Source organism: Puma concolor, chromosome A2, assembly GCF_028749965.1.
Source record: "Puma concolor isolate L17-30 chromosome A2, mPumCon1.1.hap2, whole genome shotgun sequence".
NCBI lineage: Eukaryota > Metazoa > Chordata > Mammalia > Carnivora > Felidae > Puma > Puma concolor.
Window position 1 is genome coordinate 75,821,164 of NC_141668.1, and position 15,113 is coordinate 75,836,276.

The 15,113-nt window shown below is 36.5% G+C and overlaps 1 protein-coding gene across 8 annotated transcripts in view; it reads right to left on the minus strand.

The window, feature by feature from the left end:
- The window catches only part of CDK14 (cyclin dependent kinase 14), a 638,124-nt gene that overhangs the window by 403,863 nt on the left and 219,148 nt on the right, over positions 1 to 15,113 (minus strand). For all 8 annotated transcript variants that reach the window (XR_015247658.1, XM_025929509.2, XM_086696604.1 and 5 more), the window contains one exon: positions 7,661 to 7,740. Coding sequence is in view for 7 of the 8 variants with exons in the window: in XM_025929509.2 (XP_025785294.2) it covers positions 7,661 to 7,740 (80 nt within the window). In the remaining variant the exon portion in view is untranslated. The remainder of the gene's footprint in view (positions 1 to 7,660; positions 7,741 to 15,113) is intronic.

The window sequence follows — 15,113 nt, forward strand, 5'->3', positions numbered from 1 at the left end:
CTGTTGTTGACCTTCCCCATGTTCTACATGGAGGCTGCTCCCCTATTGTTAATGAATAATGTGCTTTTGCTTTTATAAAAAAGCTTTTTCACTACATTCCCCCAAAAGACTTTTGTTTACCTTAATTTAATGGCAATAAGGCAACCCTCTGCATGAAACAAAAATGAAGCATGAATTCAAATTTTCTACTTCAAATCTCTGTTTTAGAGTGTATGTTTGAGTGTGGACTCAAGTGCGACTGTCCAGGTTGAACTTTTAGTTTTACCACACACTAGCTGTGACCTTGGGCAAGTGACTTAATGTCTCCACGGCTCTCACTTTAAAATGGAAATAATGAGGGGTGACTGGCTGGTTCAGTCGGAAGAGCACGCAACTCTTGATCTCGGGATTGTGAGTTCGAGCCCCATATTGGATCTAGAGATTACTTTAAAAAATTAACTTAAAAATTAGAAATAATGAAAACGCACACCTTAGAGGGTTTCGTGGGGATTAAATGGGACAAGGCCCTAGCTGTATATGTATAGTACATAAGCACATACTAAATATTGTCCATTGATACTGTTAGTATTTTAATTTTTGTTCTTTTAGAATATCTAGATTTCTCTTTAACATAGTTCTTGGCAAAGGAAACTATTAGATATTCAAAAATTCACAAAAGATGATAATTGGTTCCCTTACTTCCATTCTTTCTCTGGGCGAATCTAAGACAAAAAAAAAAAAACTGTTGAATATCTAGAATATAATATCACAGAGTAAGAATACAGACATTCTGAAGTTGTTTTTAAAGATGGGATATCCTAAGAGACTTATCTACTCGCTTTCAAACCATCCCAGTATCTCAGATATCCCAGTATCTCCTGACTCTATCAATACCATCAAAAACCACAATGATATTATATAAAAATAAGAAAGAGAAAAACCAGCCATCGCACTGCTGCTTAATTCTTCTTAGCTGCCATTGAAAATAGAATGAGTCTCAAAGCACCTGAACCCAAATTAAGCCAGTAAGCCCTCTAGCTCTGAGATAAAATTCAAAGTGCACCTTTGGACATAAATCCAGGTAAGATTAGAGTTGCTGACAAGTATTTCTACTTTAGGTGAAAATTATGTGTTAAAATCTAAATTCCCAGGTAAGCTTATACGTGGCAAGCAGCCACTTGAAAACTACTTTTCTGGGCATACTGCTTTCCTACTTTGAAATCTCCCTGCTGTTGACATTTTGTGAGTGAGGAAATGGACCAAAACAGCAGAAAAGAGGCAAACTCAAATTAAAGTGCTTCATCTCAATTCAACAAGCCATGCCACACACTCATCAATGTAAAGATGTAAACATGAACATGTCCCAGACATCACTCACCGTCATCCTAAATCTTTCAAGGTCTGGCACCAGATACACAGAGGAGTTATTGTGCACGAACTATTAATAGCAAAGTGGAGCAATGGTGGGGCACCTGGGTGGCTCACACTGTTAAGTGTCCGACTCTTGATCTCAGCTCAGGTCTTGATCTCAGGGTGGTGAGTTCAAGCCCCACACTGGACTCTGCATGGGGTGTGAAGCCTACTCAAGAAAAAAAAAAAAAAAAAAAAAAAAAAAAAAGGAGCAATGGTACTACTTTTTGCTTCCACACACACATAGCAGAAATAATAAGAAAAATAAGACTATGAAAGGTGGAAATGAGAAGGTAAAAGGGGAGCAAATCACCAAAACTGACTGAGCATTTACTTTTTCTTACTATAGGATCATCTCCATTAAACATCATCAAGAAATCAGATTGTATTAGGAAACTGCAAAATATTTTACTCAATGGAAAACACAATGTCGTTTTGTGATCTGTTCCTCCAGGCCTCGACAATTCTTGTGGCATTCCCTGATTTCTATGGTATTCAAAACTCTGAGTTTGGGAAATCAAAACCATAACATAGAGGGAAATGGTTCCTACTAAATGGCACAAACCAACTCCCGTATTCCACAACCAGGGTTACTGAGGCCTAAAGCCATTACATGGTGTTACGGATGGAATTGTGTCCCCAAAAGTCCTAACCCAGAACCTCAGAATGTGACTGTACTTGAATAGAGGGGGTTTTCAGAGGTAATAAGTTAAAGTGAGATAATGAGAGTGGGCGCTAATCCAGTATGACTGGTGTCCTTATGAGAAAAAGAAACTGAACACAGGTACAGAGGGGAGATGATGTGAACACACAGAGAGAAGACGGCCATCTATAAGCCAAGGAGAAAGGCTTGAAACACATCCTTCCCTCATGGCTTTCTGAGGGAGGAGCCTGATACCTTGACCTTAGACTTCTAGCCCTCAGAACTATGATATAATAAATTTTTGTTGTTTAAGCAACTCAGCCTGTGGCACTTTGTTACAGGAGTCCTAGAAAGCTAATACAGGTGACTTGTCCCATATTGTCTGGTAGGTGATGAAAAACAGAGCCAGAATGAAACTCAGACTTCCAGACCTTACTCTCAATGGGGCTTTCCACCTCACTACACTCCCTTCCAACTTAACTCACTGTTTTCACTCAAAGTCCTCTCCCACAGAAATCTCATACTTATTCAATGTGCTAAGGACCATGTTAAATATATACTGTTTATGCTGAACTCTCATGAGCTATGCTCCCACATGACCAAGAAGACATTTTCATATAGACATCTCATGAACTCAGAATGTCTAAAACCCAAATCCATTACCCAACAGAGTTAATAGGACACCATTTCGGAATCTGAGAAAGTCTAGGGACAAGATCCAACTCTTTGGACAAAGTCATCTAACCTCTCTAAGCCTCACTTCCATATTTATATTACAGATTCTATGAAGAGTATAAACCCTATCCAAAAACACTTCAATGGGCTAATGTGAAGATTACATTAGATAACAGCCCTTTCAAACTGTAAAGTGTTAAAAGCAACACTAACTATTTCTCTCTCTGGAACTTCTTTTTTTTTTTTTTTTTTTTTTTTTTTTTTTTACTCATTCAAACTCAAAACCATTTATGTTTCCCTCTCAAATAATCTATAACCTATAATTCACCTTGCTCTGGCATTTCTTTCTCTACAAATCATTTTTTTGTCACCACTTTCTAATAAATCCAGATCCTCATAGTTTCAAATCTGCACAACTTTGAATGGCTGATTTATCAGTGTCCAGGCTCCTCCTCATCTAATCTATACCATATCCTAATATCAGATTTATCTTCCTAATACACTCAGCTCAAAAGGCTTCAGAGGCTCTCTAATCCACAAAACAAGGTCCTAGCTACAGAGCCTCTTGCATTCTATAATAAAACAGCTTCCCAGGGCCAGTCCCCAAGCTTATCTGGGGATACCTAGGGTGGCACCAACAGCAAGTGCAGATTGGTAAATTCTAGTGTGTGCCCTATTTGTTAGGGAGCATGACGGCTGCGAGTTTCATTTTGCTCCTGCTACTTTCTTGGCCCAGCATCTCTTTGCCCCTTTACTACTCCCTAACACTCAAGGTCTACCATAGTTAAATAGTACTTCACCTTGCCTCCCTCCAGAGGCCGACTGGAACCATTGCTCATCTCAGGTAGACCTAGCACTCTCTTTATACAACAAATATTTTATAAAGACGCCTTTACAACTAGGAAATGAGATTCATAGATACCAGGACCTGCACACACACATGATTTTAATATTTATACATAGAATTTCTAATATACATATTGATATATCCTATTTGTAACTAGAATGCAAAAAGAGAAATAAAAACTAATTTATAATAATATATTTAAATATATAAATAGTCAGGCATGACTATATTATAAAACATAATGAAGGACGGTGCTCACATCTATATATAGAATCAGCGGGAACACAAACAATACAAATGCAGGCTGATCAAGAGTGTGGTATTAGTGACTTAAATAACATAAGCAGTACTGTCATTAGTTACATAATTTTTCAAAATGGTGAATAAATTTGAATATAGTTTTAAACAAAGCAAAGTAGCATTTTCCTTTGATTTACACTGTAGTTATATTCCTGCAATTTTGGTACATATTAAATGTATGCAGAACATAGTTTGTGTTTACACGTGAAATAGTTGGGTTATAGCCTTAGACATATATAAACAAGTTTTCACCTGCATGAATGCTCGGTAGGACATTTAAAAGGGTAAATGAGACTTGGGACAACAGTTCACTGTATTAAAGCAGAGGCTGATAAACTCTGTAGAGAGCCAGACAGTATATGCTTTAGGTTTTGTGAACTATACACTGTTACAAACCACTTGACTCTAAGAAAGTAGATGGAGACAGTACATAAATGGGAATGCTGTGTTCAAATAAAACTTTATTTACAAAAACTGGCAGTGGGCCTCAGACTGCACTATGCCTATCTCTGTATTAGCATGCCTATATATTGTAGAATGCCCAGCTCCTAATGCCAGGTGCACTATCCAATTACTGTGATGGCAAAAACAGCCCCTATGGAACAACAACCATTCCAACCCCCCAAATGAGAACTCTTGGCCTAACTATTTCTATTCACTGCATTTGGCAAAGGCATTGAGCATTCTGGTGTCAGTTCCCTTTCTATACCTGTCTGGATTGCAACTTCTAAATCTACTCTTCACTGTTTATCTCTCTTATGCCTAGTTCAAGACCTATCTGACACCTTACCTCACTTGACTAACGGAGGAATTTCTTTAGGACTTATAATCTTTCAAAAATGATTTGGCATTGATATCCCACATCATATTATTTCTCTACTTATATATTATCTATATGCTCTGCCTCCCAACTGGAAGGCAGATACCTTGAGGGCAGAGACTATGTTTAACACTCAGTCATATTTGTAGACTCTAGTTTAATGATTTTCCTCAAGTCACACAATAAACGCAAAGATTACCATGCTAGATGTTGAGGATACAGCAGTGAGCAATCAGACAGGGTCCCTGATTTTACGAATATTCTATACTAGCAGAAAGGAGTGAAAATAATTAATTTCATATTCCATAAGAACTATAAAGAAAATAAATACATGCTGACATGGTGAGTAAAGAAGGGGAAGATGAAGGTCAACTGCCATTTTAGACAGGATGGCCAAAGGAAATTTCTCTGAAAAGAGGACATTACATAAGACACATGACATATGAGAAGAGCCAGGGAAGAGCATTCCAACCACAGGGAACAGCATGTTCCCTGACATAGGAAATCTTGTGGCAAGCTTGAGGGAAAAAATGGGTCATACAGTGTTTAAAACTGAGGTTTTTAAATAAGGAGTGACAACATTAATAGGATTTCAGTTTTTGAAAAGATTATACTGGTTGCAGGGTAGAGAAGAGATAGTAGGAAGGTAAGAGGGTAAGTGTAGAGCACAATTAAGAAGCTACTGCAGAGGTCCAAACTAGAACTGATGATACCCAGGACTGGGGGTAGCAGTAAAAAAGAGAAAGCAGTGGTGCCTACTGGCACCACATGGTTCAGGTGGTTAAGCGTCTGACTCTTGATCTTGGCTCAGGTCATGATCTCATGGTTCATGAGTTCAAGTACTGGATCAGGCTCCTTGCTGACAACATGGAACCTGCTTGGGATTCTGTCTTTCCCTCTCTTTGTCCCTCCCCTAGTCTTTCTCTCTCAAAATAAATAAACAAACTTAAAAAAAAGAAAAAGTAGACAGATTTGAGGTATCTTTTAGAGAAGTAACTTAGAGGACTCATTCTTGGACTAGATCTGTGGAGGAGGCTCACTGGGTGGTGCCATTAATAATATGGAGAGAAAAATGGCTTGAGTTATGGTGGAGGTCCAGGAGTTCCATTTGGATGTGTTAACTTTGGGATGGCTGTTATCCAATGATTGATTTCTAAAGGTTGAACCAGCTTTGCATTCCTGGAACAGACTTACGTGGTAGTGATATATTATCCTTCTCATATATTACTGGGTTCAAGCATAAATGTCAGGTAGGCAGATGGAAATAGAGACAGAGACAGGGTCATAGCTAAAGAGAGGCATGTATAAGACATTACTTATAGTTGCTATTTAAACTCATGAAGCAAATAAAACCATATGGAGAAAGAGTGTTGATTAGAGAAAATAAGGCCACTTTCCTGTTCTAAAACACCCTAATATTTGGAGAAGGAGCTAGCACAAGTGAAAGAGAGAAAGCTCCCTATTTGGAAAATCTGGTTTCACAGAAGAGAATGTATTAATCATGTAGGATCTGCTAAAATGTTGGGTAAAATCAGAGAAATGTCTGTTTGATTTTGCAAGAGAAGGTCATTAATGAGTTTTACAAGAACATTTTCAGTTAAGTAGGAATGATGGAAACCAAATGCAAGGGGTATGAAAAGCAGAATGAGAGGTAAGAGAGTGAAAAAAGAGAAAGGAGGCCTCTCAAAAATAAACATAAATCATAAGGAGAGTTGTGAGAAACAAATCAGATCACTGACAGACCACATTTAATTCATCAATACCTTAATAATACTATTGTGGTAAATTTATTTTATTTAAAATAAAAATTATTTACAATAAATTTAAAAATTTATTTATTGCAGTAAGTCACTCATAGTTATCTTGTGGACCACGTACAGTTCCTTCAATGCAAAAAATAAAACGAAGTCTTCTGTTGAGATAATTTGTACTTTTCAAAATGTAATGGAGGTGTAGTATAATGCTAAGTGAAATAAGTCAGAGAAAGACAAATACCATATGATGTCACTTATATTTGGAATTTAAGAAAAAAATGAACAAAGAGAAACAAAACAACCCAAAAAACAGACTCTTAACTATACAGAACAAACTGATGGCTACCAGAGAGGAGATCAGTGGGGGGATGGGTGAAATAGGTGAAGGAAGAGGATTAAGAATATGCTTATCATGAGGAGCACTGAGTAATGCATAGAATTGTTGAATCACTATATAGTACATCTGAAACTAATATAAAACAATGTTAAGTATGCAGGAATTAAAATTTTTTAAAAGCATAGTGGAGGTAAAGCTGTTAATACCAAAAGTTCTGAAACTGAACTGAAAAGTTCCCACTAATAAAAAGATATTTTATTCTCTTGAGAGTAGAGAAACTATGTACAAATGGAGCAAAATATAAAGCAATTTTATTTCATAAAAATTAAAAATATATATGAAACAAATTATATAATAAATGGAATTTTTAGAAAAATGACAGAATGAAAGAAAATATTACAAGATATATGATGCTAATATATAAAGAGTATCTATAAATCAATAAGAAAAACCAATAGAAAATATAATAAAGGACAGGAACAAAGAAATCAAAAGAGAAAAAATACAAATGACTAATAAGATAGCATGAACCCATCATTTGTAAGCACTTTTCATAAAAGTCATGAGTATAAAGTAATGCTAGATTAATCAATGTGTAGTTTAGAAACCCTGCAAACAAAACCAAGCATATAAAATTCCTCAGTTATAGTCTCACCATCAATACACAGCAGGAAGTTTCTTCCCCTCATCTGAGTATATGGGAGGATTGTCTTATTTTATTGAACATGACTTGATACGATTGCAGGAGGTACTGATTTTTAAATTTCAGTTTATACATTCCAATGTATATCTAACCATATAATTTACAAACTCAGCATATCCAGAAGCGAGTAATATTTAAACAGCCATAAGCATCAAGCAAACACAAAAGCAAAGATAAAGAGAAAATGCCTACCTTCCCTGATAGCTGTAAAAGGTGTACCTTCTTCTTCTTGCAGCCTGATCACCTTCAGGGCTACCAACTTCCCATTTACTCTGGCAGAAACAAAAAAAAAGATGAGAAGCGAATCCGTGAAAATATGTTCCCGTTATGGCTCTAATTTCCTTACAATTTATATTTTATGCATTTTTGCACTGAAAATGTCAATAATTCAATTATTCCACCACAACAAGGTTAATTTCAGTAAGGCTGGGAATTTTATATCATCATCATAAATATTCACATTTTAAATATTCACATTTAAAATATTCACTTGCCTCGTCCAAGATTTAACCGGTTTTCTGTAATTCACTTTATGTTTCCTCCAGAATGAAACTAGTGCTTATCAAAATCATCACACTTGATCAATTATTCTCAGATTAATTAGAAATCAAGGAGTCAAAATAACTCTCTCCCGTAGTTTTTGCAATTGCTCCTTTGTTTCCTAGGCTGAAATGTCTTCATCTTCAGTCTTAAACTGAGGTCATTCAATCCCAAGGTCTGAAACTCCACACTCCGCCTTCTCTCCTCATTTCCCTCTTCCCTTTTCCCTGTTCTTTCTCTCTCTCCATATCACCCATTCCTCCCTTTCTCATTTTTTTTTTACTAGAGCCTCCTAAAATTATATTTGGTCTGATTGTGTCTTGTGATACATACAGTATATCATCAAAATAAAAGTTATGAATATTTTACTATTATAAGATTACACAAGACTTATTCAAAGCAGATGGTTCTTCCAGACGCATTCTAAATGTGTAGAGGCTCTAATTAAAAGTAAGAGTGCGCTAGGCAGATAACTTTTTTATCTAGTAAATTCTGTTAGCAAAAGCATGACTATCTATACTGGTCTTCTAGTTGAATGCTCTACTTTCTACTTTATTAGACTTAGCAGCATACGTGGTTAATAAGAATTGGGAAAACAAGCACACATTTAAAGTGTAGAAGATCCAAGAAGGCATTTGATGAAAGGTAAATCTCCCTGCTACATGCTCCTTCAGTCATCCAGCTCCCAGCATCTGAGGTCACCAGTTACTGTTGTTCATTTATACACACACACACACACACACACACACACACACACGCACACGCACATGCACACACACACACACACACACACACACACACGGCAGAATGCCATACAGAATATAGTGTACATTGTTTTTAATAAATTTGGGGACTTCCTTATAAATTCATAGAGAAAATCTTCACCCGCTTTTGAAAGACCACAGAGTACTCCTTTGTATAAATATAGTACACTTTATTTATCCCAGTCTTCCACAGATGGTCATTTAGCATATTCCCAATTTTTGCTACTAAAACAATGATGGCAATAAATATTCTTGGACATGTAATTTCACCCATGTAAAAATATATCTGTAAGATAAATTCCTAAAAGTGGAACTGCAAGATCAAAATGTAGGTGCATATCTAAATTCTAATTCTGATGAATATTGGGAAATTATCCTATGTGGAGGCTCTATCAATTTACACTTCCAATGGCAAATGATAGGCACGCCTGTTACCCCTTCACTTGTACTATGCTACCAACCACTGACTCTGTCAATCTGATAGATAAAAATGGTTTCTCATTGCAGTTTAAACTGCAACAAAAAGTCTTCAGAGCTTATGAAACCAACAAACAAGAACTCATGTGGTCCAGAGAATCCAGTGCCTAAGTCTAAAATAAGGAATGTGAATGTCTCCTTTTTAAGAACTGTATCCAACTGGTCTTTTTTTGCTAAAAAAAAAACAAAAAACCAAACTGCTACAGACACAACTTGAAAAGTCCAAGGAATTCATCACAGCCCAGCCATCTTAGTGGCATTCCTTGTCGCACTGATTATTGGAATACATTATTGGCTACAGTCATGGGATAAGGAGATCTGATTATAAAGTTCCACAGTGTGCCATCTTCTCAAGGTTAAGAGTTGTGTTTATTTTCTCTCGTCTTTCATCTGGGATGACAGGCCAACTGCTTTTCTGCTCTGCATCTCTTCTCTCTTCGTACATTACCTTGATTTCTCCAATCCTGACTGCGCTCCAGGTACCCAGGTGCAGGCCAAAAATTGCTAGGCACATGGAGTTCAACTGGAGACTGGACCTTGAGCTCTCACTTTGTCCTTTATGACTAAGGTGGGGGGGGGGGCTTTGGCGGGGCTGGAGGCTAGGATGCAGTCAGTGCTGACATCTGCACAGATTTTTCTCAGCCCAGTTGAGCTCATCACTGGCTCCCCAGGGGAGGCAGTAACTGATTCCGGGAACTGCTTGGAACTTTCCCCTCATTTACAGATATTTTCCCCTCACCCATAAAAAAACACACACAACCTTCTTCCCACAAAGCTTTTCTATTTCCCCTGAGATTGTTAACTTATATGCACCATGAACTGAATTCCAGAATACAGGGAATTCATGTTTTTAAAGGTTATATACTTAAAACACTCTCAGATCATGAAACGATAATTCATTTCCCTATAATACACTGAAAGGAGATAAACCTTCAACTGAACCAATATTTATTCTTTAAACGCAACTAGAGACAGAACACCTTTAAATAATTTCATAGACTAATGTGCATTATTTTTGTGGTGAAAAAGATTTTGAACATATTACTATAATAACTGCATAAAAATACAAGATCCAGGTTGATGGAATTCAGATTCTAAAGCATAATTCTCTATGAATTGAAAATCCATGCATTAATTTCTTATAGTTATGATAATCATAACAGTTAAAAACACTGAGTTTTATGTATTACATTACATAACACTAAAAATTTCCTGAAATTTTATAGTAGACTATTAACTCCAGGCATGAAGTAACATTTTTCTGTTTTGTTAACTGTTATGTGTCCAGTGTCTAAAACTGCTTGGTACAGGGGCGCCTGGGTGGCGCAGTCGGTTAAGCGTCCGACTTCAGCCAGGTCACGATCTCGCGGTCCGTGAGTTCGAGCCCCGCGTCGGGCTCTGCACTGATGGCTCAGAGCCTGGAGCCTGTTTTCGATTCTGTGTCTCCCTCACTCTCTGCCCCTCCCCCGTTCATGCTCTGTCTCTCTCTGTCCCAAAAATAAATAAACGTTGAAAAAAAAAATTAAAAAAACAAAACTGCTTGGTACAGAGTACACTCTCAAAAACTTTTATTGAATGAATGAATATTACTAATGTCAATATTGACTAATGTCAATAATGTCTTATACCTGAAAGGTAACTCAAGAATAAAGTATAATAATTATTGTTTTCAAAAGTTTCAGAAATCCCAAAATTCAATAAAGTTTTCAGTGTCTTCTTTCATGTCTGGTTTAAGTATTTATTTTCTTTTTTTCAAATTAAACGTGTAGTCTCTTTGATTTTGATGCATGTGGATATGATAAGTTTTCATTTCCCCAAAGTTTTAGTTTATAGAGTGCTTTGGTAGTTAATCCCTTTGCACCCAACAGCCGTGTTTCAAAACCCCACTACCCTTAAATAATCTGAGCCTGGACTACTCACCAAGTATCTCCCTTTTCTTCAGCTGCTTTAGTGGTCTCCCATTAGGAATCACATTGATTATCAAATTGCTCTTTAACCTTAGCATCACTGTGACTTCTCTGTTCTCAATTAGTTTTTCTCTACCTGTCTGGACATTCACCAACTACTGAATCCCTCAGTTCTAAAGCCTAGTAAAAACATTAAGTCACTGGCTCCACCTTTGGGGGAAAAAAATAACATTACTAACTTTCTAATGTTTAACTTTGATGCATTTTTTTTAACCTTTAGCATATAGACTAAAATACTTGAAATTCCAAGTTACTAACTCTAACAAAATGTCATTTTTTAAAGATATCAAAAGAAGATACTTGTTATTCTATGAAAATAACATCGAGTAATAACGTAGAAAAGAACACGTTTGTATCTAGTAACTACCTTGTGTAGTTTAAACTATTTTATTAAAGATTCAAAACATATTCTTCAAACATTGATTTCAGTTCTGTAGAATAATTACAACTCTAAATGAATCAATAAATTAAGGCTGTTTACAGGAAAACACTGAAGATTCCTCTTTAATAAGTCTCATTAATTAAATCAAAAGCTAATGAATAGAAGGCAGTTTCTTATGCTTTGGCTCTCTCCCACTCTAACCTCTCTTTTTTTTTTTTTTTTTTTCCTTCCCCTCCTCCATGGGTTTCTGTTAAGTTTCTCAGGATCCACATAAGAGTGAAACCATATGGTATCTGTCTTTCTCGGTATGGCTTATTTCACTTAGCATAACACTCTCCAGTTCCATCCATGTTGCTACAAAGGGCCATATTTCATTCTTTCTCATTGCCACGTAGTACTCCATTGTGTATATAAACCACAATTTTTTTTATCCATTCATCTGCTGATGGACATTTAGGCTCTTTCCATAATTTGGCTATTGTTGAGAGTGCTGCTATAAACATTGGGGTAGAAGTGCCCCTATGCATCAGTACTCCTGTATCCCTTGGGTAAATTCCTAGCAGTGCTATTGCTGGGTCATAGGGTAGGTCTATTTTTAATTTTTTGAGGAACCTCCACACTGTTTTCCAGAGTGGCTGTACCAGTTTGCATTCCCACCAATAGTGCAAGAGGGTTCCCGTTTCTCCACATCCTCTCCAGCATCTATAGTCTCCTGATTTGTTCATTTTGGCCACTCTGACTGGAGTGAGGTGATATCGGAGTGTGGTTTTGATTTGTATTTCCCTGATGAGGAGCGACACAGGGCTGGTTCAACATTCGCAAATCAATCAACGTGATACATCACATTAATAAAAGAAAAGATAAGAACCATATGATCCTGTCAATTGATGCAGAAAAGGCCTTCGACAAAATTCAGCATCCTTTCTTAATAAAAATCCTCGAGAAAGTCGGGATAGAAGGAACATACTTAAAGATCATAAAAGCCACTTATGAAAAGCCCACAGCTAACATCATCCTCAATGGGGAAAAACTGAGAGCTTTTTCCCTGAGATCAGGATCATGACAGGGATGTCCACTCTCACTGCTGTTGTTTAACATAGGTCATCTTTGAGAAGAGTGTCCATGTGCTAGCACCTTAAGAAATTATGTCTAGATGATACAAAGGAAATTAAGGCAATATACCTAAAAGAAATTTAATGTACTCTGGAAAATTTAACATATTCTGCCTCTCTTCTATTATGACTTTGTCTCAAGAGAAACTGCGAGGAAATAATACCAAGTACAGACAGATACAATGTTTGCTTCCTTACTGTATTCATCTAGAAGCAACAGAAGGCAATGTGGATACTACTCAGGAAGTGACAGTGGCAAGCTAGAGTGTATCAAGGACAATATATTGGGCTGAATTTATAAATTTTCAGCAAAGTCATTAAAAACATTTTAAAGATACTATTAATAGGGCTTCTTTTATTAATTCCCTCTTAAGACACTGATTAAAGTGCTGACTATATTGTACTACATTTATACTTCAAAAATTTACAATTTAACTAAGTACTTGTCTTGCTATCTCCACCTAAATTCAATTTTTATTCAGGGGCAAATGAGAAATCATCTCAATAGTATTAAATCTTTACAATTCTGCAATATCCTAAAAGTGCTATTTACTATGTTTTGCTATGGAAAAATAAATTAGAATTTCAAGGTAAGTTGCCAGGAATTACACTTCATCCTAATCTTCATAAAAATAATAGACAGAGAAGAGGAAGACTAATGCTATTTCTATTAAATTAATTTCTTTTTCTTGGGGCGCCTGGGTGGCTCAGTCAGTTGAGCTACTGACTTTGGCTCAGGTCATGATCTCATGGTTTGTGAGTTTGAGCCCGACGTCGGCTCTGTGCTGACAGCTCAGAGCCTGGAGCCTGCTTCTGATTCTGTGTCTCCCATTCTCTCTCTGCCCCTGCCCCACTCATGCGCTGTCTCTCTCTGTCTCAAAAATAAACATTAAAAAAATTTTTTTAATAAATAAATAAATAAAATTAATTTCTTTTTCTAATAAAATCCAAAGATGAAAAAGAGTATAGTATAATGGCTATTTATTAGAATGAGACCAATGATGCAAAACGTCTGAGGACTTAATGCAGTAAGAAAAGGGTCTGTTCAAGCAATAATTATAACCTTTTATAAAAGAATGATTGCTACTAAAGCATAATTCATCATTAGCAATGTTTCATCAAATATACGAACTCATGATACTTTGAATCAAATTTAGGGTGACATATATTGTTCACGGGAGAAAACAGAATAATTACATTTCAACAATTTTAAGCCAGCCAACTCTGCACCTTTCCAAAAATAAAATATGTCAACAAAGGATTTGAGAGTCATTACCTTGCAGGCAGAAGTGACCTGAATGATCATTCAGGCTCCCAAGCAAAAAGATCTTCCCTGATCTGACTGTCTCTCCTTGTCCTCACTCCCTAGAACAAAGCAGCCCCTCAAAAGACTTGATGGAACACACCTCCCCTAAAACACCCCAAATTTTTTAGTTCTTACGTTCAGCCAAAATTTGCTTCCTGTAACTTTCTCTCTCTGATTCAAGTTCTGAATCCTCAAAAACTAAACTAAATGTTCTTCCATAAAATTACTTGATGTAATTAATTAAAACTTAATTAAGTTTTAATATCCTGCCCCTAACTCAACAATGATTCTGTGCTTAGGATAAAGGATGAACAACACAGACATGATCCCTGCACTTAGGTCTTACCAAGGAGACAGACATTAAGTGTCAAAGAGAAGGAGGAGGGTCTCACCCATCGAAGATGGAACAATTTAATCAACTATTATCTGTGACTGAATGTTATGAAATATGTTTAAATAAGTAAGTTAATAATGATACAAAAAAAATAACCATAGGAGTCTTATTTGGAGGGCACTACACAACCATATCATAGTTTCAAAACTGTTGAAGAAAAGATATCAAGCATTTGCCTTCCCTTTTCATATACGGTGTCCTTCAATCTAACCAGGTAGTTGATATGTGGAAGTTTCTGTTTATAGATGCACTGCATATAACAAATGAAGAATGATAGAATTTGAATAACACAATTCTTTTTTTTTTTAAGTTTATTTATTTTGAGAGAGCAGGGGGGAGAAGCAGAGAGGGAAAGAGAGAAACCCAAGCAGGCTTCACACTGTCAGTGCAGAGCCTGATGCAGGGCTTGAACCCATGAACTGTGAGATCATGACCTGAACCAAAATCAAGGATCAGACACTTTTAACCGACTGAGCCACCCAGGATCCCCTTAAATATCACCGTTCTTAACCATACTTACTTAATGGACTATTAATGGTTGCTAAAAACATAAAAAGAGGCTACCAGATATCATACACCTCCTGATGGAAACACTCATTCCTGCCATGGAACAGATCCTCCCTGAATGTGACAGAATCTCAATCTAACTACTTATTTTAAGGAGATAATGTAACAAGTTAAATGATACCATTGGGACACAACA